The sequence below is a fragment of the Elephas maximus genome, chromosome 15, assembly GCF_024166365.1.
Source record: "Elephas maximus indicus isolate mEleMax1 chromosome 15, mEleMax1 primary haplotype, whole genome shotgun sequence".
In the NCBI taxonomy this organism is placed as follows: Eukaryota; Metazoa; Chordata; class Mammalia; order Proboscidea; family Elephantidae; genus Elephas; species Elephas maximus.
Window position 1 is genome coordinate 88,553,225 of NC_064833.1, and position 22,267 is coordinate 88,575,491.

Below are 22,267 nucleotides of genomic sequence, written 5' to 3' on the forward strand. Positions count from 1 at the left end.
ATCAAACACGTATAAGAGGAAAGGACAGCATATAAAGAAAATCTACTCAGCACATAAAATCAAGTGGGAAAAAGAAACTGTAAACACACAAAAAAAGACATCAAAATGATAGCATTAGTCCATAATTACCCTGAATGGAAATGGACTAAATGCACCAATAAAGAGACAGAGAGTAGCAGAATGGATTAAAAAACATGATCCATCTATATGCTCCCTACAAGAGACACACCTTAGATTTAGAGACACAAACAAAATAAAACTCAAAGGATGGAAAAAAATATATCAAGCAAACAACAATCAAAAAAGAGCAGGAGTGGCAATACTAATTTCTGACAAAATAGACTTTAAAGTTAAATCCATCAGAAAGGATCAGGAAGGGCACTATATGATGATTAAAGGGACAATATACCAAGAAGATGTAACCATATTAAATATTCATGCACCGAATGACAGGGCTGCAAGATACATAAAAGAAACTTTATCAGCATTGAAGAATGAGATAGACAGCTCCACAATTATACTAGGAGACTTCAACACACCACTTTTGGTGAAGGACAAGACGTCCAGAAAGAAGCTCAATAAAGACACGAAGATCTAAATGCCACAATCAACCAACTTGACCTCGTAGACATATACAGAACATACCACCTAACGGCAACCAAGTATACTTTCTTTTCTAGTGCACACGGAACATTCTCTAGAATAGAGCACATATTAGGTCACAAGGCAAGCCTTAAAAGAATCCAAGACATTGAAATATTACAAAGCATCTTCTCTGACCCTAAGGCCATAAAAGTGGAAATCAATAACAGAAAAAGCAGGGAAAAGAAATCAAACACTTGGAAACTGAACAATACCCTGCTCAAAAAAAAAAAAAAAACACTTCCTATCAGAACCTTTGGGACACAGCAAAAGCGGTGCTCAGAGGCCAATTTATATCAATAAGTGCCCACATCCAAAAAGAAGAAAGGTCCAAAATCAAAGAATTATCCCTACAACTTGAACAAATAGAAAAAAAGCAACAAAAGAAACCCACAGGCATCAGAAGAAAACAAATAATAAAAATTAGAGCTGAACTAAATGAAATAGAAAAACAATTGAAAGAATTAACAGGACCAAAAGCTGGTTTTTTTAAAAAATCAACAAAATTGATAAACCACTGGCCAAACTGACAAAAGAAAAACAGGAGAGGAAGCAAATATGCCGAATAAGAAATGAGAGGGGCATATTACAACAGACCCAACTGAAATTAAAAGAATCATGTAAGATTACAACGAGAAACTATACTGAAACAAATTTGAAAACCTAGAAGAAATGGGTGAATTCCTACAAATACGCTACCTACCTAAACTAACACAAACAGAGGTAGAACAACTAAATAGACCCATAACAAAAGAAGAGATTGAAAAGGTAATCAAAAAACTCCCAACAAAAAAAGCCCTGGTCCAGACGGATTCACTGCGGCGTTCTACCAAACTTTCAGAGAAGAGTTAACACCACTACTACTAAAGGTATTTCAGAGCATAGAAAAGGACGGAATACTACCAAACTCATTCTATGAAGGCACCATATCCCTGATACCAAAACCAGGTAATGACACCATAAGAAAAGAAAATTATAGACCTATATCCCTCATGAATGTAGATGCAAAAATCCTCAACAAAATTCTAGCCAATAGAATTCAACAACATATAAAAAAAAATAATTCGCCATAACCAAATGGGATTCATACCAGGTATGCAGGGATGGTTCTACATTAGAAAAACAATTAATGTAATCCACCACATAAATAAAACAAAAGACAAGAATCACATGATCTTATCAATTGATGCAGAAAAGGCATTTGACAAAGTTCAACTCTCATTCATGATAAAAACTTTCAGCAAAATAGGAATAGAAGGAAAATTCCTCAATGTAATAAAGGGCATTTATACAAAGCCAACAGCCAACATCACCCTAAATGGAGAGAGTCTGAAAACATTCCCATTGAGACCGGGAACCAGACAAGGACGCCCTGTATCACCACTCTTATTCAACATTGTGCTGGAAGTCCTACCCAGAGCAATTAGGCTAGATAAAGAAATAAAGGGCATTCAGACTGGCAAGGAAGAAGTAAAAGTATCTCTATTTGCAGACGACATGATCTTATACACAGAAAACCCTAAGGAATCCTCAAGAAAACTACTGAAACAAATAGAAGAGTTCAGGAGACTACTGGGATACAAGACAAACATACAAGTATCAGTTGGATTCCTCTATGCCAATAAAAAGAACATCGAAGAGGAAATCACCAAATCAATGCCATTTACAGTAGCCCCCAAGAAGATAAAATACTTAGGAATAAATCTTACCAGAGATGTAATAGACTTATACAAAGAAAACCACAGGACACTTCTGCAAAAACCAAAAAAGACTTACATAAGAGGAAGAACATACCTTGCTCGTGGGTAGGAAGACTCAACATTATAAAAATGTCTATTCTACCAAAAGCGATCTATACATTCGATGAAATCCCAATCCAAATCCCAACGACATTCTTTAATGAGATGGAGAAACAAATTACCTACTTCATATGGAAGGGAAAGAGGCCCCAGATAAATAAGGCTTTACTGAAAAAGAAGAACAAAGTGGGAGGCCTTACTCTACCTGATTTTAGAACCTATTTTTTACACCACCACAGTAATCAAAACAGCCTGGTACTGGTACAACAACAGACAATGGACAAATGGAACAGAATTGAGAATCCAGACATTAATCCATCCACATATGAGCAGTTGATATTTGACAAAGGCTCCAAAACAGTTAAAGGGGGAAAAGACTGACTTTTTAACAAATGGTGCTGGCATAACTGGATATCCATCTGCAAAAAAATGAAACAAGGCCCATACCTCACTCCATACACAAAAACTAACTCAAAATGGATCAAAGACCTAAATATAAAATCTAAAATGATAAAGATCATGGAGGAAAAAATAGGGACAATGTTAGGAACCCTAACACAGCATAAACAGTATAGGAAACATTATAAAGAATATGGACAAAAAACTAGATTACTGGGAGCTCCTAAAAATCAAACACCTATGCTCATCCAAAGACTTCACCAAAAGAGTAAAAAGACTATCTACAGACTGGGAAAAAGTTTTTAGCTATGACATTTCCAATCAGCGCCTGATCTCTAAAATCTACATGAAACTGCAAAAACTCAACCACAAAAAGACAAATAACCCAATTAAAAAATGGGCAAAAAATATGAATGGACACTTCACTAAAGAAGACATTCAAGTAGCTAACAGATATATGAGGAAATGTTCACGATCATTAGCCATTAGAGAAATGCAGATCAAAACTACAATGAGATTTCATCTCACTCCAACAAGGCTGCCATTAATCCAAAAAACACAAAATAATAATAAATATTGGAGAGGCTGCGGAGAGATTAGAACACTTATACACTGCTGGTGGGAATGTAAAATGGTATAACCACTTTGGAAATTGATTTGGCACTTCCTTAAAAAGCTAGAAATAGAACTACCATACGATCCAGCAATCCCACTCCTTGGAATATATCCTAGAGAAATAAGAGCCTTTACACAAACAGATATATGCACACCCATGTTTACTGCAGCATTGTTTACAATAGCAAAAACATGGAAGCAACCAAGGTGCCCATCAACGGATGAATGGAGAAATAAATTATGGTATATTCACACAATGGAATTCTATGCATCAATAAAGAACAGTGAGGAATCTGTGAAACTTTTCGTAACATGGAGGAATCTGGAAGGCATTATGCTGAGTGAAATTAGTCAGTTGCAAAAGGACAAATATTGTATAAGACCACTAGGATAAGAACTTGAGAAATAGTTTAAACTGAGAAGAAAACATTCTTTTGTGGTTAAGAGAGGGGGGAGGGAGGGGGGTGGGAGAGGGGCATTCACTAATTAGATAGTAGATGAGGACTACTTTAGGTGAAGGGAAAGACAGCACACTATACAGGGGAGGTCAGTGCAATTGGACTAAACCAAAAGCAAAGCAGTTTCCTGAATAAACTGAATGCTTCAAAGGTCAGCGTAGCAGGGGCAGGGGTCTGGGGACCATGGTTTCAGAGGACATCTAAGTCAATTGGCATAATTAAATCTATTAACAAAACATTCTGCATCCCACTTTGAACAGTGGCGTCTGGGGTCTTAAATTCTAGCAAGCAGCCATCTAAGATGCATTAATTGGTCTCAACTCACCTGGATCAAAGGAGAATGAAGAACACCAAGGACACAAGGCGATTACGAGCCCAAGAGACAGAAAGGGCCACATGAACCAGAGACTACATCATTCTGAGACCAGAAGAACTAGATGGTGCCCGGCTACAACCAATGACTGCCCTGACAAGGAACACAACAGAGAACTCCTGAGGGAGCAGGAGAGCAATGGGATGCAGACCCCAAATTCTCATAAGACCAGACTTAATGGTCTGACTGAGACCAGAGGGACCCTGGTGGTCATGGTCCCCAGACCTTCTCTTGGCCCAGGACAGGAACCATTCCCGAAGCCAACTCTTCAGGCATGGATTGGAGTGGACAGTTGGTTGGAGAGGGATGCTGGTGAGGAATGAGCTTCTTGGATCAGGTGGACACTTGAGACTATGTTGGCATCTCCTGCCTGGAGGGGAGATGAGAGGGTGGAGGAGGTTAGAAGCTGGCGAAATGGACACGAAAAGAGAGAGTGGAGGGAGAGAGCGGGCTGTCTCATTAGGGGGAGAATAATCGGGAGTGTGTAGCAAGGTGTATATGGGTTTTTGTGTGAGAGACTGATTTGATTTGTATACTTTCACTTAAATCACAATAAAAATTATTTTTAAAAAAAGCACAATAAAAATTATTTAAGAAATTCATTGGCAAAATACAAACTGATACATACGAAAAGCAATGCACTTTAGCATTAGTTTTAAGAGCAAAATATTAGGCCCAAAAGACCATCAAGATGGAGTTTCTTCAAAATACTATGGTACTTCCGAACAATTAAGAATTATACAGTTGTTAAAAAAAAAAAATGAGGAAGATCTCTACGTACTAACGTAGAGTGGTCTCTAGAAAACATCAAGTATAAAACAGCTCATTATACAGTTTTGTCTTTAGAATCATGTAAATATTTTAAGAATTCAATAATATATAATTTTGCAACAACAGTAATAGCCAAAACACATGTGTGGTTATATGGGGAGATAGCTGTGCACATACGTGTATAGAAAGGCATATGCAAGTAAACGTACTTGCAGGTACAGGTGTATCTGTAGGCGTATACACAGAGAACTCTGTGTGTGCTGCATGTATATCCAAAAATATAATAAAGCACATGGGGGCACAGTTACGGAGACTTCCTAGACATATCCAAAAAAACTCACAAGAATGGTTTACTGGGTTAAAAGGCTCAGCAGCATAGTCTCGTGGGACTACTTAGTCAATTGCCACAACACAGTTCATAAAGATAATGTTCTACATTCTAGTCTGGTGAGTAGCATCTGGAGTCTTAGAAGCATGCAAGCGGCCACCCTTAGATGGTCTCTACTTGTCTGGAAGAGAACGACGAAAACAAAAGACTCCGAGAAGAAACTAGGTCACAAGATTAACAGCCCACAGGAGCCACAGCCATCTCTAACCTGAGATCAGAAGAACTGGAAGGTGCTGGGCTACCACAACTGACCGTTCTGACCAGGGACACAATAAAAAGTCCCAGATAGAATGGGAGCAAAATGTAGAAGAAAATTCAAATTCTTAAAAAAGGCCCGACCTACTGGACTGATAGAGACTAGAGGGACCTTTGAAACTATCACTATAAAATACCCTTTGAACTGAGGCTACTGCTGGAGGTCACTTGCCAGCCAAACAATAGATTGGCTTATAACACCCTTGAGTACTGTACTCCCTTAAACAATCAACTATACAAAACCAAATGATCAACATTTACTCAAAAGCAAAGATGAGAAGGCAAGTAGGGTAGAGGAACCTAGACTTATAGAAATAGAATGAACAGAAAGGAAATAAAGAGAATGCTGACACTTTGGGAAAATTATAAACAATGTCATGGAACGATTTGTATAAAAATTGTTAAATGGGAACCTAATTTGCAATGTAAACTTTCACCTAAACCACAAAAAAATATTTAAAACAAAAAAAAAAAAAACCCTTATCAGATATATGATTAATAAGTTATTTTTTTTCCATTTTGTAGGTTGTCTCTTCACTCTCGGTATAAAGTCCTTTCACGCCATCAAATTTTTCATTTTCATAAATTTCAATTTATTTATTGATTTTCTTGCTTGTGCTTTTGGTGTCATATCTAAGCAAGAACTGTCATAAACAAGGTCTTGAAGTTTTATCCCTATGATTTCCTCTGTGCATTCTATGATTTTATATTTAGGTCACTGATTCATTTTGAGTATACGGGTTAGTAATATGGTATTCATGCTTGATAATTCTATTTTGCCCTTCATGTTTCTCAATAACAAATACATAAAAGGCAAGGATAAAATTATGTTACAAGGCACATGACATATAATGACGTAATTAGTGATAATGAAAACAAAAGGGGGGAGGAATGATAAAGATATCAAATTTCTTGTATGTCACTGAATTTATTAAGTTGGTACCAATTTAACCTAGAATGTTATAAATACAAGCTGTTAAATGTAATATTCATGGTAGCCACTAAGAAGATACATTAAAAAAATACACAAAAGGAAAGAGGAAGAGACTCAAAAAGGCTCACTACAATAAATCAACAAAACACAAAAACAAGCAATAGTAAAGGATAAATACAAAGAAGACTTTAGGCACACAAAAAAAAAACAAGCACAAAATGTTAACAGTAAGTCAGTTCTTATTAGCAATTAAATGGAATGTAAATGGACTAAATGCTCCAATCAAAAGGCAGAGAGTGGCAGAATGGATAAAAACATGATTCAGCTATATGCCATTTACCAGCGACACAGCTTAGACCCAAGGACACAAATAGGTCGAAAGTGAAAGGATGGAAAAAAATACTGCATGCAAATAATAACCAAAAGAGAGCTGGGGTGGCAATCTTAATATCAGACAAAGTAGACATTAACAAAAAATGTGCCAGAAGAGATAAAAATGAACATTATATAGTGATAAAATGATTAATCAATCAGGAAAATTTAACAATCATAAATATGCACCCAACATTGTGGCACCTAAATGTATAAAGCAAACACTGGTAGAATTGAAGGGAGAAATAGATAACACTACAATAATAGATGGCAACTACAACACACCACATTCAATATTGGACAAAACATCTAGAAAGAAGATCCACAAGGAAACAGAAGACCTGAATGGCACTACAAACCAACTAGACTTAAGAGACATATAGAGAACACTCCACCCAATAACAGCACAATACACATTCTACTCCAGTGCATGTGGATCATACTCCAGGATGGACCGCATTTTTGGTCTGAAAGCAACTCTTGATAAATTTAAAAAGAATGAAATCATACAAAGTACTTTCTCTGACCACAATGGGGTAAAGCCAGAAATCAATAACAGAAAAAAAAAAAAAAACCTGGATATAAACATATGGAAATTAACCAACACATCATTAAACTACCAATGGGTCAAGGAAGAAATGAAAAGAGAAATCACAAATTTCCGAGAGTCAAATGCAAATGAAAGCACAACATATCAAAACTTATGTGTGAAGGAAGTAGCTCACAGGGAATCCTATAGCAATAAATGCCTACATGAAGAAAGAAGAAAGATCTCAAATCAACAGCCTAACTTGACAACTCCAGGAACTAGAAACAGAAGATCAAACTAAGCCTAAAAAAAGCCTAAGCCTACCAGAAAAAAAGGAAATAACAAAATCAGAGCATAAATAAATAAACTGAAAAAGAGAAAAACAGAATCAATGAAACCAGCAAGTCATTATTCAAAAAGATCAATAAAATTGACAATCCTTTAGCTAGACTGACAAAGGAAAGATGAGAAAAAATGCAAATAACCAAAATAAAAAATGGAAGAGGGGACATTACAACTGACCTGATAGAAATAAAGAGAATTATGACAGAATATTATAAACAAACTGTATGGCAACAAACATCAGAAAATCAATCACCATAATACCCCACATTAACAGAACAAAGAAAAAGAACCACATTGTCACCTCCACAGACGTAGAAAAAGCATATGATAAAATCCAACATCCTTTCTTGATGAAAATTCTAAGGAAGTTTGGAATAGAAGTGAAATTCTTCAACATGATTCAGGGCACATTATGAAAAGTCAACAGCCAACCTCATACTTAATGGAGAAAGACTGAGAGCTTTCCCTTTGAAATCAGGAACAAGACAAGTGTGCATGCTCTCACCACTTATATTCAATATTGTATAGAAGTCCTAGCCAGAGCAATAAGACAAGAAAAAGAAATAAAAGGTATTCACATTGGAAAAGAAGTAAAATTATCTGTATTTGGAGAGAATATGATCCTATATAAAGAAAATCCCAAAGAGTTCACAAGAAAGCTTCTAGAGCTAATAAAGGAATTTATAGCAAGATTGCAGGGTATAAGACCAACAAAAATCTTTTGGGTTTCTATGCACCTGCAATGACAAATCTGAAAGGGAAATGATTCCATTTACAATCACATCAAAGAGAATAAAATACCTAGGAATAAATTTAACCAGGGACATAAAGGACTTATACAGTGAAAACTATAAAACACTGCTGAAAGAGATTAAAGAAGATTTAAATGGAAATATGTTCCATGTTCATGGACTGGAAAACTTAATATTATTAAGTTGTCAATGCTACCCAAAGCATTTCACAGATTCAACACAATCCCAATCAAAACTCCAACAGCCTTCTTTACAAAACTAGAAAAACCAATCCTCAACTTTGTATGGAATGGCAAGAGGCCCCAAATAGCTAAAGCAAAGTTGAAAGAGAAGAACAAAGTAGGAGGACTCACATTTCTATTCTAAAACATATTATATAGCCACAGTAATCAAAACAACCTGGTGCTGGTAATAAAAATGGACACCCAGACCAATGAAATAGGATTGAGAGAACAGAGAAATAGGCCCAGACATATATGGTCAACTGAATTTTCACAAGACTGTGAAGTCCATTTAATGAGAAAAGAAGTCTCTTCAATAAATGGTGCGGGGAAAACTGGATTTCTACATACAGAAGAATGAAACAGGATCCACGCCTTGTACAAAATACAAAAACAAATTCAAAATGGATTAAGGACCTAAATGTGCAAAGGAAAACAATAAAATTCTTAGAAAAAAGGCAGGAGAATGCTGTCAGGTCTAACTTTTAACAATGGATTATCTAACATAATAGTAAAACACAAACAGCAAAACAACAAAATAAATCAATGAGACCTCATAAAAATTAGGAAGTTTTGTTCATCAAAAAACAACAAAAAAAGTGAAAAGACAAACTACCGACTGGGAGAATGTCCTCAGAAACCATATATCCAACAAGAGTCTCATAACCAAAATATACATAAAACTTTGACAACTTAACAACAAAAAGACAAATAACCCAAACATAAAATGGAAAAAGAGCTTGAATAGACATTTCACCAAAGAGGGCACTCAAATGGCCGCCAAACACATGAAAAGATGCTCATCGTCATTAGTCAACAGAGAGAGGCAAATCAACACCACAGTGAGATACCATTTCACTCCTACTAGGATCCTTAGGGAAAAAACAAACGTTGAGGATGTGGGAAAATGAGAACTCTTACCCATTGCTGGTGGGAAGGCAAGATGGTACAGCCGTCGTATAAAACAGTGTGGCAGTGCCTCAAAAAAGTAAACACGGAACTACCATATGACCCACCAATTCCATTTTTGGCAAATACCCACAAGACTGGCAAGCAGATACTCAGAGATTTGTACACCAGTGTTCATTGTAGCACTATTTACAGTAGCTGAAAGGTAGAAACACCTTTCAACTGATGAGTGGTAAACAAAATGTGGTACATACATACAATGGGATACTGCTCAGCCAGTGGGAGAAACCAAGTCTTGTTACATGCAACAATATGGATGAACCTGGAAGACATAACGCTGAGTGAAATAAGTCAATCACCAAAGGACAAATATTGTATGACCTCACTTATACAAAAAAGACAAGAAAAGGCAAACATAGAGAAAACAAAGTTTATTAGTGGTTACCAGGGGCAGAAGGGAGAGGGAATGGGGTGGTTAATAGTGAGGGAAATGTCGCACTGATTAAGGGTAGGGTTGTACAGTCCTTTATTGTAATCACTGTAAGTTGTACACCTGTAAAATGCTGAATTGGCAAAAGTTCTGTGATAGACATATTTACAAGGACAAAAAAAAAAAAGTAGTTGCTGAGGCTGCTGCTTATGTACAACCAAAATTCTTATGGGATTTAATTGCCTGGTTTGGAGGTTTAGGGTCATCATTTCATGGGACATCTCAGTTAACTGGCCTAATATAACTTGTTCAGTGCTTCTGTTCTACTTCCTAGCTCATTGCGTAGTGCCTGGGGTCTTAGAAGCTTGCAAGTGGACATTTAAGGCACAACTGGTCTCTATTCCCCTGAAGCAACAGAGGAAAAAGGAGAGACAGGAATAGGAGAGAAGAGAATGCGTGGCTAATTGCCTCCATGAACGACTGCCTCCTTTGCCATGAGATCAGGTGGTGCCTGGCTACCATTCCTGAACATTTTGATCAAAGATTTCATATAAGAATGTTGATCAAAAGGGGGAAAATGTAGAATAGAATTTACATTCTCATGACTCCTGACTTCCTGGAGTCATGAAGATTGAATGAACCCCTAAAACTATTGCCCTGAGATCATCTTTAAATCTTAAACCAAAAATATCCCCTGAAGTCTTAAAACCAAAGTATGGTTTAGCTTAACTATTAAAAAAGGTCTGTTTTGAGCATTACACTCCTTCAAGAACTATACATGATCAAAATGACGACAGCAACTTGAAAGATTACACAGGAACCTTAGGGGACAATGAGTTTATGTTAATGGGAGGAACAATTCAGAAAAGGAGGATGAAAATGTTTGCACAACTTGAAGAATGTAATCAACATCACTAAATGGTACACGCAGAAACTGTTAATTGGTGTATGTTTTACTATGTATATTCTCAAAAACAACAAAATAAATACAATTTTAAAAAGGGGGGGACAGGGGAATGAAGTCATCATGGACGGACCCTGAAAACATTATTCTAAGTGAAAGAAGCCAGACAAAAGAGCATATATGATGATTCAAAAAATCATACCATATTCGATGAAATGTCCAAAAAAGGTCACTCTTTAGAGACAGAAATTAGATTACTGATTGCCTAGGGATAGGTGTGGAGCCCTGGTGGCGTAGTGGTTAAGAGCTACGGTGAACTACGGCTGCTAACCAAAAGGTCAGCAGTTCAAACCCACTAGGTACTCCTTGGAAACCCTGTGGGGGAGTTCTACTCTGTTCTATAGGGTCACTATGCGTTGGAGTGGACCCAATGGCAACGGGTATTTGATTTTAGGGCTAGGGGTGGGAATTAGTGGTCACTGCAAACAGGCACAAGGTTTCTTTTGGGGTGATGGAACTCTCCTGAAATTAGATTGTGGTGATGGCTGTACACCTCTTTAAATGTACAAAAATTCATTAAATTGTACACTAAATGAAAAGGAAAAAACTACAGAATCATGCTACATCATGGATGAGCCTCAAAAACATTACGCTCAGTGAAGAAGCCAGACATAAGAGATCACATATTACATGACTCTACTTACACGACATGTCCAGAAAAGGAAAATTTATAAACACAGAAAGCAGATGGGTGGTCGCCTGGAACTGGGGCTGAAAACAAGGGTTACCTTTGCATGGTCCTGCAGAATCTTAATGGGGGGGGGGGTGAAACAGCTCTTTGGTGATGGTTGTACCACTCAGTAAACTTACTAAAAATCTTTGAATTGTACATTTAAGATGGTTGAATTTTATAGTACATAAAATATAACTAAATAAAACTTTAAAATGTCACTGTCACTCATGGATAAATATATATATTTAATATAAATAAATTTTGATTTTTTTTTTTAAAATGACTCATTGGAGTTCTACCAAAACTCCAGAGAAGAGTTAACACCACTAATACTAAAGGTATTTCAGAGCATAGAAAAGGATGGAATACTACCAAACTCATTCTGTGAAGCCACCATATCCCTGATACTGAAACTGGGTAGACACCACAAAAAAAGAAAATTACAGACCTATATCCCTCATGAACACAGATACGAAAATCCTCAACAAAATTCTAGCCAACAGAATTCAACAACATATCAAAAAAATAATTCACCATGACCAAGTGGGATTCATACCAGGTATGCAGGGATGGTTCTACATTAGAAAAACAATGTAATCCATTATATAAATAAAAGACAAGAACCACATGATCTTATCAATTGATGCAGAAAAGGCATTTGACAAAGTCCAACACCCATTCAATGATGAGAATTCTCATCAAAGTACGAATACAAGGAAAATCACCAACATAATAAAGGGCACTTATACAAATAGCCAACATCACCCTAAATGGAGAGAGTCTGAAAGCATTCCCCTTGAGACTGGGAACCAGACAAGGATGCCCTATATCACCACTCTTATTCAACATTGTGCTAGAGGTCCTAGCCAAACCAATTACGCTAGATAAAGAAATAAAGGGCATCCAGATTGGTAAGGAAGAAATAAAATTATCTCTATTTGCAGATAACATGATCTTATACACAGAAAACCCTAAAGTATCCTCAATAAAACTACTGAAACTAATAGAAGAGTTCAGCAGACTATTGGGATACAAGATAAACATACAAATATCAGTTCGATTCCTCTATACCAACAAAAAGAACATCGAAGAGGAAATTACCAAATCAATGCCATTTACAGTAGCTCCCAAGAAGATAAAATACTTAGGAATAAATCTTACCAGAGATGTAAAAGACTTATACAAAGAAAACTACCGTACACTTATGCAAGAAACCAAAAGAGACTTACGTAAGTGGAAAAACATACCTTGCTCATGGATAGGAAGACTTAACACTATAAAGATGTCTATTCTACTAAAAGCTATATATAGTTACAACGCAATTCCGATCCAAATTCCAATGACATTTTTCAATGGGATGGAGAAACAAATCACCAACTTCGTATGGAAGGGAAAGAGGCCACGGATAAGTAAAGCATTACTGAAAAAGAACAGCAAAGTGGGAGGCTTCACTCTACCTGATTTTAGAACCTATTATACCACCACAGTAGTCATAAGAGCCTGATGCTGCTACAACAACAGATACATGGACCAATGGAACAGAATTGAGAATCCAGACATAAATCCATCCACACAGGAGCAGCTGACATTTGACAAAGGCCCAAAGTCACTTAAATGGGGAAAAGACAGTCTCTTTAACAAACAGTGCTGGCATAACTGGAAACCCATCTGTAAAAAAAATGAAGCAAGACCCATACCTCACATCATGCACAAAAACTAACTCAAAATGGATGAAAGACCTAAATACAACATCTAAAACATTAAGGATGACGGAAGAAAAAATAGGGACAATGCCAGGAGCCCTAATACATGCCATAAACAGTATACAAAACATTACCAACAATGCAGAAGAGAAACCAGGTAACTGGGAGCTCCTAAAAGTCAAACACCTATGCTCATCCAAAGGCTTTGCCAGAAGAGTAAAAAGACCGCCTACAGGCTGGGAAAATGTTTTTAGCTGTGACATTTCTGATCAACGTCTGATCTCTAAAATCTACATGATACTGCAAAAACTGAACTACAAAAAGACAAATAACCCAACTAAAAAATAGGCAAAGGATATGAACAGACACTTCACTAAAGAAGACATTCAGGTAGCTAAGAGATACATGAGGAAACGCTCACGATCATTAGCCATTAGAGAAACGCATATCAAAACTACAAAGAGATTCCATCTCACTCCAACAAGGCTGGCATTAAACCAAAACACACAAAATAATAAATATTGGAGAGGCTGTGGAGAGGGGAACACTTATACACTGCTGGTGGCAATGTAAAATGGTACAACCACTTTGGAAATTGATTTGGCACTTCCTTAAAAAGCTGGAAATAGAACTACCATAAAATCCAGCAATCCCACTCCTTGGAATATATTCTAGAGAAATAAGAGCCTTTACATGAGCGGATATTTGCATCCCCATGTTCGCTGCAGCACTGTTCACAATAGCAAAAAGATGGAAGCAACCAAGGTGCCCATCAACGGATGAATGGATAAATAAATTACGGTATATTCACACAATGGAATACTATGCATCAATAAAGAACAGTGAAGAATCCGTGAAACATTTCATAACATGGAGGAATCTGGAAGGCATCATGCTGAGTGAAACTAGTCACTTGCAAAAGTACAAATACTGTAGGACAACACTATTAAAAGAACTCAAAAAAATAGTTTAAACAGAGAAGAAAATATTCTTTGATGGTTATAAGAGCAGGCAGGGAGGGAAGGAGAGGGGTTTTTACTAATTAGACAGTAGATAAGAACTATTTTAGGTAAAGGGAAAGACAAGACACTACACAAGAGAGGTCAGCACAACTGGACTAAACCAAAAGCTAAGAAGTTTCCTGAATAAACTGAACGCTTTGAAGGCCAGCGTAGCAGGGCCAGGGGTTTGGGGACCATGGTTTCAGGGGACATCTAAGTCAATTGGCATAGTAAAATCTATTAAGAAAACATTCTGCATCCCACTTTGGAGAGTAGAATCTGGGGTCTTAAGCGTTAGCAAGCAGCCATTTAAGATGCATCAATTGGTCTCAACCTACCTGGAGCAAAGGAGAATGAAGAACACGAAAGACACAAAGTAATTAAGAGCCCAACTGACAGAAAGAGCCACATAAGCCAGAGAGTACATCAGCCTGAGACTAGAACTAGGTGGTGCCGGGCTATAACTGATAACTCCCCTGGCAGGGAGCACAACAGAGAACCCCGAGGGAACAGGAGAGCAATGGGATACAGACCTCAAATTCTCATAAAAGGACCAGGCTTAGTGGTCTGAGTCTAGAGGGACTCCAGAGATCATGGTTTCCAGACCTTCTGTTAACCCAAGATAGGAATCATTCCCAAAGCTAACTCTTCAGACAGGGATTGGACTTGACTATGGGATAGAAAATGATACTGGTGAAGAGTGAGCTTCTTGGATCAAGTAGACACATGAGACTATGTGTGCAGCTCCTCTCTGGAGGGGAGATGAGAGGGTGGAGGGGGTCAGAAGCTGTCTGAATGGACATGAAAATAGAGAGTGGAAGGAATGCGTGCACTGTCTCACTAGAGGGAGAGCAACTAGGAGTACATAGCAAAGTGTATATAAGTTTTTGTATGAGAGACTGACTTGGTTTGCAAACTTTCACTTAAAGCACAATTGAAAAAAAAAACTCAGGATGTAAGATATTGTACAGGACATGTGTGGTTTTTTTCAAAAACGAAAGAAAAAATCTAGTAAGGAAGGGCACTGTTCTAGATGAACAGAAACAAAAATGAAATGCCATGCCTAGACCTTGTTTGGATCTGAACTCAAGTAACCCAACAGTGTAAGAACATTTGAGACTACCGGGGAAATCTGAATGTGGAATTATTGATAATATTTTTCAGTTGATAATGCTTGCTATGCAAAAATAAATTTTTTTTTTTTTTAATTTTGGATAGTAACCATTGAAAATACCATGGACTGCCACAAGAATGAACAAATCTGTCTTGGAAGAAGTACAGCCAGAATGCTTATTTGAAGCAAGGATGGCAAGACTTTGTCTTACATACTTTGGACATGTTTTCAGAAGGGACCAGTCCCTGGAGAAGGACACCATGCTTGGTAAAGTACAGGGTCAGTGAAAAAGAGGAAAACCCACAATAAGATGGACTGACACAGTGGCTGCAACATCAGACTCAGGTGTAACAATGATTGTGAGGATGGTGCAGGACCAGGCACTGTTTCATTTTGTTGTACACAGGGTTGCTATGAGTCAGAACCAACTCAACAGCACCTAATGACATCCAAAATAACATCACTTCTTAGGTATACATATATATAGAAGTATTTAGAAGTAAAGTGACCTGGTGTCAGAGATTTGTTTTAAATTAGGTAACAGCAAATGAGAAAAAAGATAAAAGGGACAAAGACACTGGGAAGATGCTGACACTTGTCCACCCTGGAGGATGGGTACAAGCGTTGATTTCTCTTCTTTTTAGCTTTGAGTACGTTTTAAAACTTCCATAACAACATTTTTTCCATTTTTTTAAAGAAGAAAAACAAAACAATCCAAAGCCAAAAAATTTAGTCCTTAAGATAGCAAAAGTTTAACGCAACTACCACTCAACTGTCTGGGAACAGAGAAGACAATTTGCCCCAGAGATAAAACATGTGTGGTTCATGGATCTCAGAGGAGACTGACTTACCTACTGGCAATCCTTCTGAATGTGGACTGAAATAGTTCTTCCATAACATGCTGCTGTTCCCGACAAAGAATTTCTGTCATTAATTGGAACAACAGAGGACTTTGAGATAATTCCAATGCATCTAGAAACTAGAAAAACACATAAGTTTTTAAAAATTTTAAGTAATAAAAAAAATCGGTTGGGTTTTATCTGTTCTGTGTTTAACAGTTCTAAATAATAAAAGAGAGAAAATTTAACAGAATTTCACAGAATATTAACAAATGCTACTATTTTTGTCATTTTTGCATATGTAATGAATGCCTGGCATGTAAAAATGCTCATTAAATATTTGAGTTTTGATTCTTTTAAGGTTTTATAGATGTTTTTCCCTTTAAAATCTGTGAGGGCTTTCTCTTCACCCATGATGCTGCGAATTGACTGTGGGCCCTTCCATTCTGGAGCACCTGGCCTTTGCACACCCCTTCAGTGCACAGCAGACGTTCTATACTGCTCCTCCACGTTCCTATCGCCACTCTCCCATCTGCCTTCACGATGTCTATCTATACTACTTCTCAGGCAACTGCCTCAATTTCGTTTCCTGTTCTGCTAAGTTTTTTTCTTTTTTTTAATGTAGTTAACTTCCAAAAGCCTTCTTTGTTGTCTCATAAACATAGTACATTCTCTCATTTCTGAAGTTATTCTGTGGTTTCTTTGAGGTTTTCTTGTCTCCCTTTACTGTCCCTGTTTCCCCAGAGTGCCTTTTTCCCATTGGTTTATACCTTTCTTATGTTGGACACTTTCATCAAAGATTTAGTGATTGTTTGCTCTCCCTTTACAGTAAGAAAAAGTTCTAAAGAGCTGCTTAGAATTTTTATGGGGGCTAAAACCATTAGGTATCAGATTGTTGGGAAGCAGTATAATCACATAGTGCCAAGGCTGTATCCCATCCATTACCTGTTAATTGCTGAAAGAAAACACACCTTTCCAATGCAGAGAGGAGGCAGTCACCACCTTAACCAAGCAACCAGACTCGATACCACTACTAAGTGGATAACCTGACATTACATGCCTCCTGATGCACGACTGTTGCCAAGGAGGCCAACCTGAAGTTCATGATCAAGCCTTAAACCTAACTTCTATTTCAGGGAAAAACAGAGGCTAGAGGGGCAATTTAAGGAGCACCTCGAGGGAAAAGTCAGATGAAAATAAGATTTCACACAAAAGAACTACCTGCTTTCTTCCAAAAGCTCAACGTTACAGAAAAATAGAAGGGATGGGATGAACTAGTTCTAGATTAAAAGACACTAGAGGCATGACAATTTGATGCAATTCAATAACCTTAATTAAATTCTGGTTTGCAAAATCCAGCTATAAACAGAGGTCTTTGGAGAAATGTGAGCATGGATATTAGGGGACTGTTAACTTTCTTAGGCATGAGAGCAGCACTGTGCCTTATTCTAGGATATGCATGCTGAAGTATTTAGGGATGAAGCATCTTGGTATCTAATTAGCTTGCAAATATTTCAGTCAAAACAAAAACACACACACATACATATACATATAAAGCAAATATGGCAAAATGTTAACAACTGCTGAATATGAATACAGGAGATGATTACATGGATGTTTATTTTACTATCCTTTCAACTTTTCTGTATTTTTTAAAAAATGATGTCAGAAGGATGGGGGTGGGGGAATCTGTGTGAATGGGTAGTGTTTGTAAGCTGGCCTTTCCAAGTGACTGAAGAGTGACTGACTCCCATGGACAAGAGACCTGAGGAAAAGAGTCAGGAGGAAATTGCAATGCCTTTTATGATGAGTTTCAGAAGCTACACAGTATTGCTTCCATTTAATTTTATTCATTAGAAGCAAATCTCTAAGGACAGCCCACACCAATGGGACGAAAATCAGACCTTGCCTCTTAATGTGGGATGGGATATATTGGTATGGCCATCTTTGAAATATATAATCTGCCACACCTCCACCTATAAGTACCGTGCTCCAGTAAAAAGTCACCTACCTGAGATCAAACAGCCAACAATTAAAACAAGGATGAGAACGTAAGGGTGCAGGGAAACTACATAACTAGGAAGAGAACTACCAGGAGGGAAACCATGAGAATGTCCACACACTGTGAAGAACGTAACCAATGTCACTGAACAACCTCTGTGCAACTTGTTGAATGGGAACCTAAACTGCTGTGCAAACCTTCACCAAAAACACAATAAATATGATTAAAAAAAATACGTAACGGGGGTGGGATGAATTCCAAAGGATTCAGATGTGCATCTGCCTACACAGATGGCCAGCTTTCAAGGTGAATTAATTTGAGTTCTTATAGAGTTAGGATATTTTTCTGATTCTGGATATTTCACTCACTTCTTTTTGTCAAGAAATATAATAACAAAAAAAGTTTTAATTTTATTTGGTACTCCTAAGAACTAACCTTTTTCATGCAGTCCACATAATTATTATACCGCAGCGTTCCCTGGGGAAATTCATCAGACTTCATAGGGAAATTAGAAACCACAAGCTTTTCAAGAACACGCTTAAGGTCCTCAAGATTTCCTCCAGTAAGATTGGTGAAGAATGGAAGAATAATTACAGCTTGACCCTGTGGAGCAACACTGACACATGAAATTGCACTAATGGTGGCTTACACGGCCTACATAATAAATAAAATGACTGCTTCCTAAGGACTTTGCAAATAAAGCACTACATGAATTCAATGAATGACTTCAGAATAACTTCTAGAGTATATAAAAGCCCGACTTGATTGTTTTATATATAGTGATGAAATCTGTGCATGTGATTTATATATATATACACACACTTCATCACAATAAAAAGCAAAAAAAAAACAAAACAGCCTGATGCAATTCTGTAACCTGCCTTCCCAGCCAGAGGTCAGTCAGCTGAAGGGGCTCTATAATGTAAATAAACATGCAGTATTTTGCCCTTACACAAGTAAGGGTTCCCATAGAGATATACTGACCAAGTGCTGTTGCATGGAAAGAACATCTAGAATAAACTATGGGGAAGTTTACAACTGTTCCTGTGGAGCTAATTCAATCCTCACACAGAGCACAGAAGGGACTAGCAGTTGTTTCCCATTGCCCTCGGGTGGCAGGTAAGTTCCAAGATTCCCTCATGGTGAGAAGTGGAAAACTTGACTAGTTATGCACAGCAGAAAATTCCACAGAATTATCTCCATTATCCAATAAAAAGATCCTTTTCATGAAGACCACATTTTAATAGAACTTAAACTCTAATTATAATAGGACTTTACAATTAGCAACCTTAAAATTACATTTATTACATTCTTGGCCATGGAAATCACCAAGAGATTTTATATTATTTACTAATAGAAAAATGATTGAGTTATAGTTTTAAAGGCTATCGTTCATTATATAACGATTCCCAAAAAAGACCACTGAAATCATATATGCAAAGATAAATGTTAACTCTTCCAAGTGTAATAATCTCATTATGGTTACTTACACTTTAAAAGAAAATTTCTTATCTTTTGGAGAGACATACAAAGCAAAGTACAGACCAGATAACATGATGCCTGAGGTTTCCTTCAAGGTGAAGGATGGCGGTTAAACAAATAAGCTCTCAACAGAGGGTTACTGAGGCCGGTACATGGAAGTTTAGTGGGCTAGTCTCTCTGCTTTTGTACATGTCTGAGATTTTCCGTAATAAAAAATTAAAAAATCATAAATATACAAAAATTTTTAAAAGGGTAAATAATGGAAAATGTAATCTGGAAAAAAACAATCTTTTAAATCACTTACCTTTAAATGTAGACCCAACTTTGAATCAGCAAGTAGACTAGCATATGTTCTAAAGACTTCAGGAAATGAACTGTGATTTGTATTAAAAGATACAGACGAATCAATCTAAAGGAGAGGAAATGAAAACATGTCACATTTCCATATACGCCTGTATTTCCTTTAACACATTTTTCACATATAATTTCAGAACTGGATCATAACTTTGCTCTTGGACTTCAACAACAGTTTAACAATTCTTGTTCTGAAACGTGTTAAAACTACAAAGTAAAGGTACACTAAAAGATAAAGTATAATAATAGTAAGTATAAGAAATGATAATGATGTACAATAACAGAAAATATTACCATAAAACGTAAGTTAAGGTAATCAGCCATTATTCATTAAAAATATTTTGTACTTATCCAACCAACGAGCTTTTAAAGCAACATCAGTCCAATTTTTTTAAAGATGCATATCACAGAATCCAAAACAAACATGACCGCATTTTACGGTCTCTCAAAATACCTGTAAAATTTTCGCCAACAAGGCCAGCACTGCCATTTTACTTTCAGAAGCAGAATCTTCAGCCCACCACGACTCACACCGCCTCCAGTTTTGCAGAACTGCAGTCACAAGCTTCAGTCCTTGGTGTTTCTGAATGGCTCGATCCCTGAAGCTCTGATCCAACATGCCATTCAAAACAGCACTCACCTGCAACAGGTTCAGACCGACAGCTGTATGACAAAAATTACTTTCACTTCAAAGATATTCTTGCAAAGATAGTATTTCTATGATAGATGTTTATCTACTTCACAACTCCTCAAATTTGAGAACAGTACTTTAACATGTAATTTTTCCACTATAAAGCATAAGGTGGCCTCATTTATGGCATCACTAAATTAGACACTGAGTTTATCAAACATTCAGTTTATATGAAACATTTTCACGTCCATCACCAGCAACAAAAACCGGTTTCTGGGAACCATCTGTCACAAACAAAGGCTTAATTAAGCTCAGCAGATCTTGGAGGTGTGGAGATCCAGGTTGACTGTGCACAGAATACTTTAACATCAGTCAAATGACAATTTCCTGTTTTGTGTAAGTTTGTTCATTTTTTAAATGGTTTTAAGTGCTATCATAGTATACATAGACACAGTCAAATAATTCCACAGACACATTATTAATAACAGTTGTCTCTTGTCTGAGTTGTTCCTCCCTCATTAACATAAATTCATTGCCCCCTAAGGTTCCTATCTAATCTTTCAACTTGCTGTTGTCAATTTGATCCCATACAGATAGTTCTTAAAAGGGCATAATGCTCAAGGCAGACCTTTTTTACTAGTTAAGCTGAACTACTATTTGTTTTTAAGATGACTTCAGCAGATATTTTTGGTTTAAGGTTTAAAGATTATCTCAAGGTAACAGTTTCAAAGGTTTATCCACCCCTCATGGATCCAGAAAGTCTAGTGTTCATGAGAAAGTAAGATTCTGTTCTGCATTTTTCCTCTCTTATCCAGGATTATTCTGTGGGATTTTTGATCAATTGTTTAGTAATGGTATCCAGGCGCCATCCAGTTCTTCTAGTCTCATGGCCAGGGAGGCAGTTGTTCATGGAGGCAATTAGCCACACATTCCATGTCCTCATCCTATTCCTGACTTTCCTTCTTCCTCTGCTGCTCCAAGTGAATGGAGACCAACCGTTGTGCCTTGGATGGCCGCCTGCAAGCTTTTAAGACCCCAGACACTATGCAGTGAACTAGGAGGTAGAACAGAGGCACGAAACACGTTATTAGGCCATTTAACTGGGATGTCCCATGAAACCATGACCCAAACCTCCAAACCAGGGAATCAAATTGCATGAGGTATTTGGTTGTACATAAGCAGACTTAGCAACTACTCTTTTTTTTTTTTTTTTTTTGGTCATTGTTATAAATATATCTAACAGAACTTTTGCCTACCCTTAATCAATGTAATATTTCCATCACTGTCAACACCCTTTGTTCCCCTCCCTCCT

The 22,267-nt window shown here is 37.1% G+C and overlaps 1 protein-coding gene across 3 annotated transcripts in view; it reads right to left on the reverse strand.

Annotated features, from left to right (window-relative positions):
• Nucleotides 1-22,267, reverse strand: part of PRKDC (protein kinase, DNA-activated, catalytic subunit) — a 321,194-nt gene that overhangs the window by 181,323 nt on the left and 117,604 nt on the right. For all 3 annotated transcript variants that reach the window (XR_007513335.1, XM_049854457.1, XM_049854458.1), the window contains exons 37-40: nucleotides 20,779-20,964; nucleotides 20,275-20,379; nucleotides 18,924-19,091; nucleotides 16,499-16,626 (exon numbers count right to left, since the gene is read on the reverse strand). Coding sequence is in view for 2 of the 3 variants with exons in the window: in XM_049854457.1 (XP_049710414.1) it covers nucleotides 16,499-16,626; nucleotides 18,924-19,091; nucleotides 20,275-20,379; nucleotides 20,779-20,964 (587 nt within the window). In the remaining variant the exon portion in view is untranslated. The remainder of the gene's footprint in view (nucleotides 1-16,498; nucleotides 16,627-18,923; nucleotides 19,092-20,274; nucleotides 20,380-20,778; nucleotides 20,965-22,267) is intronic.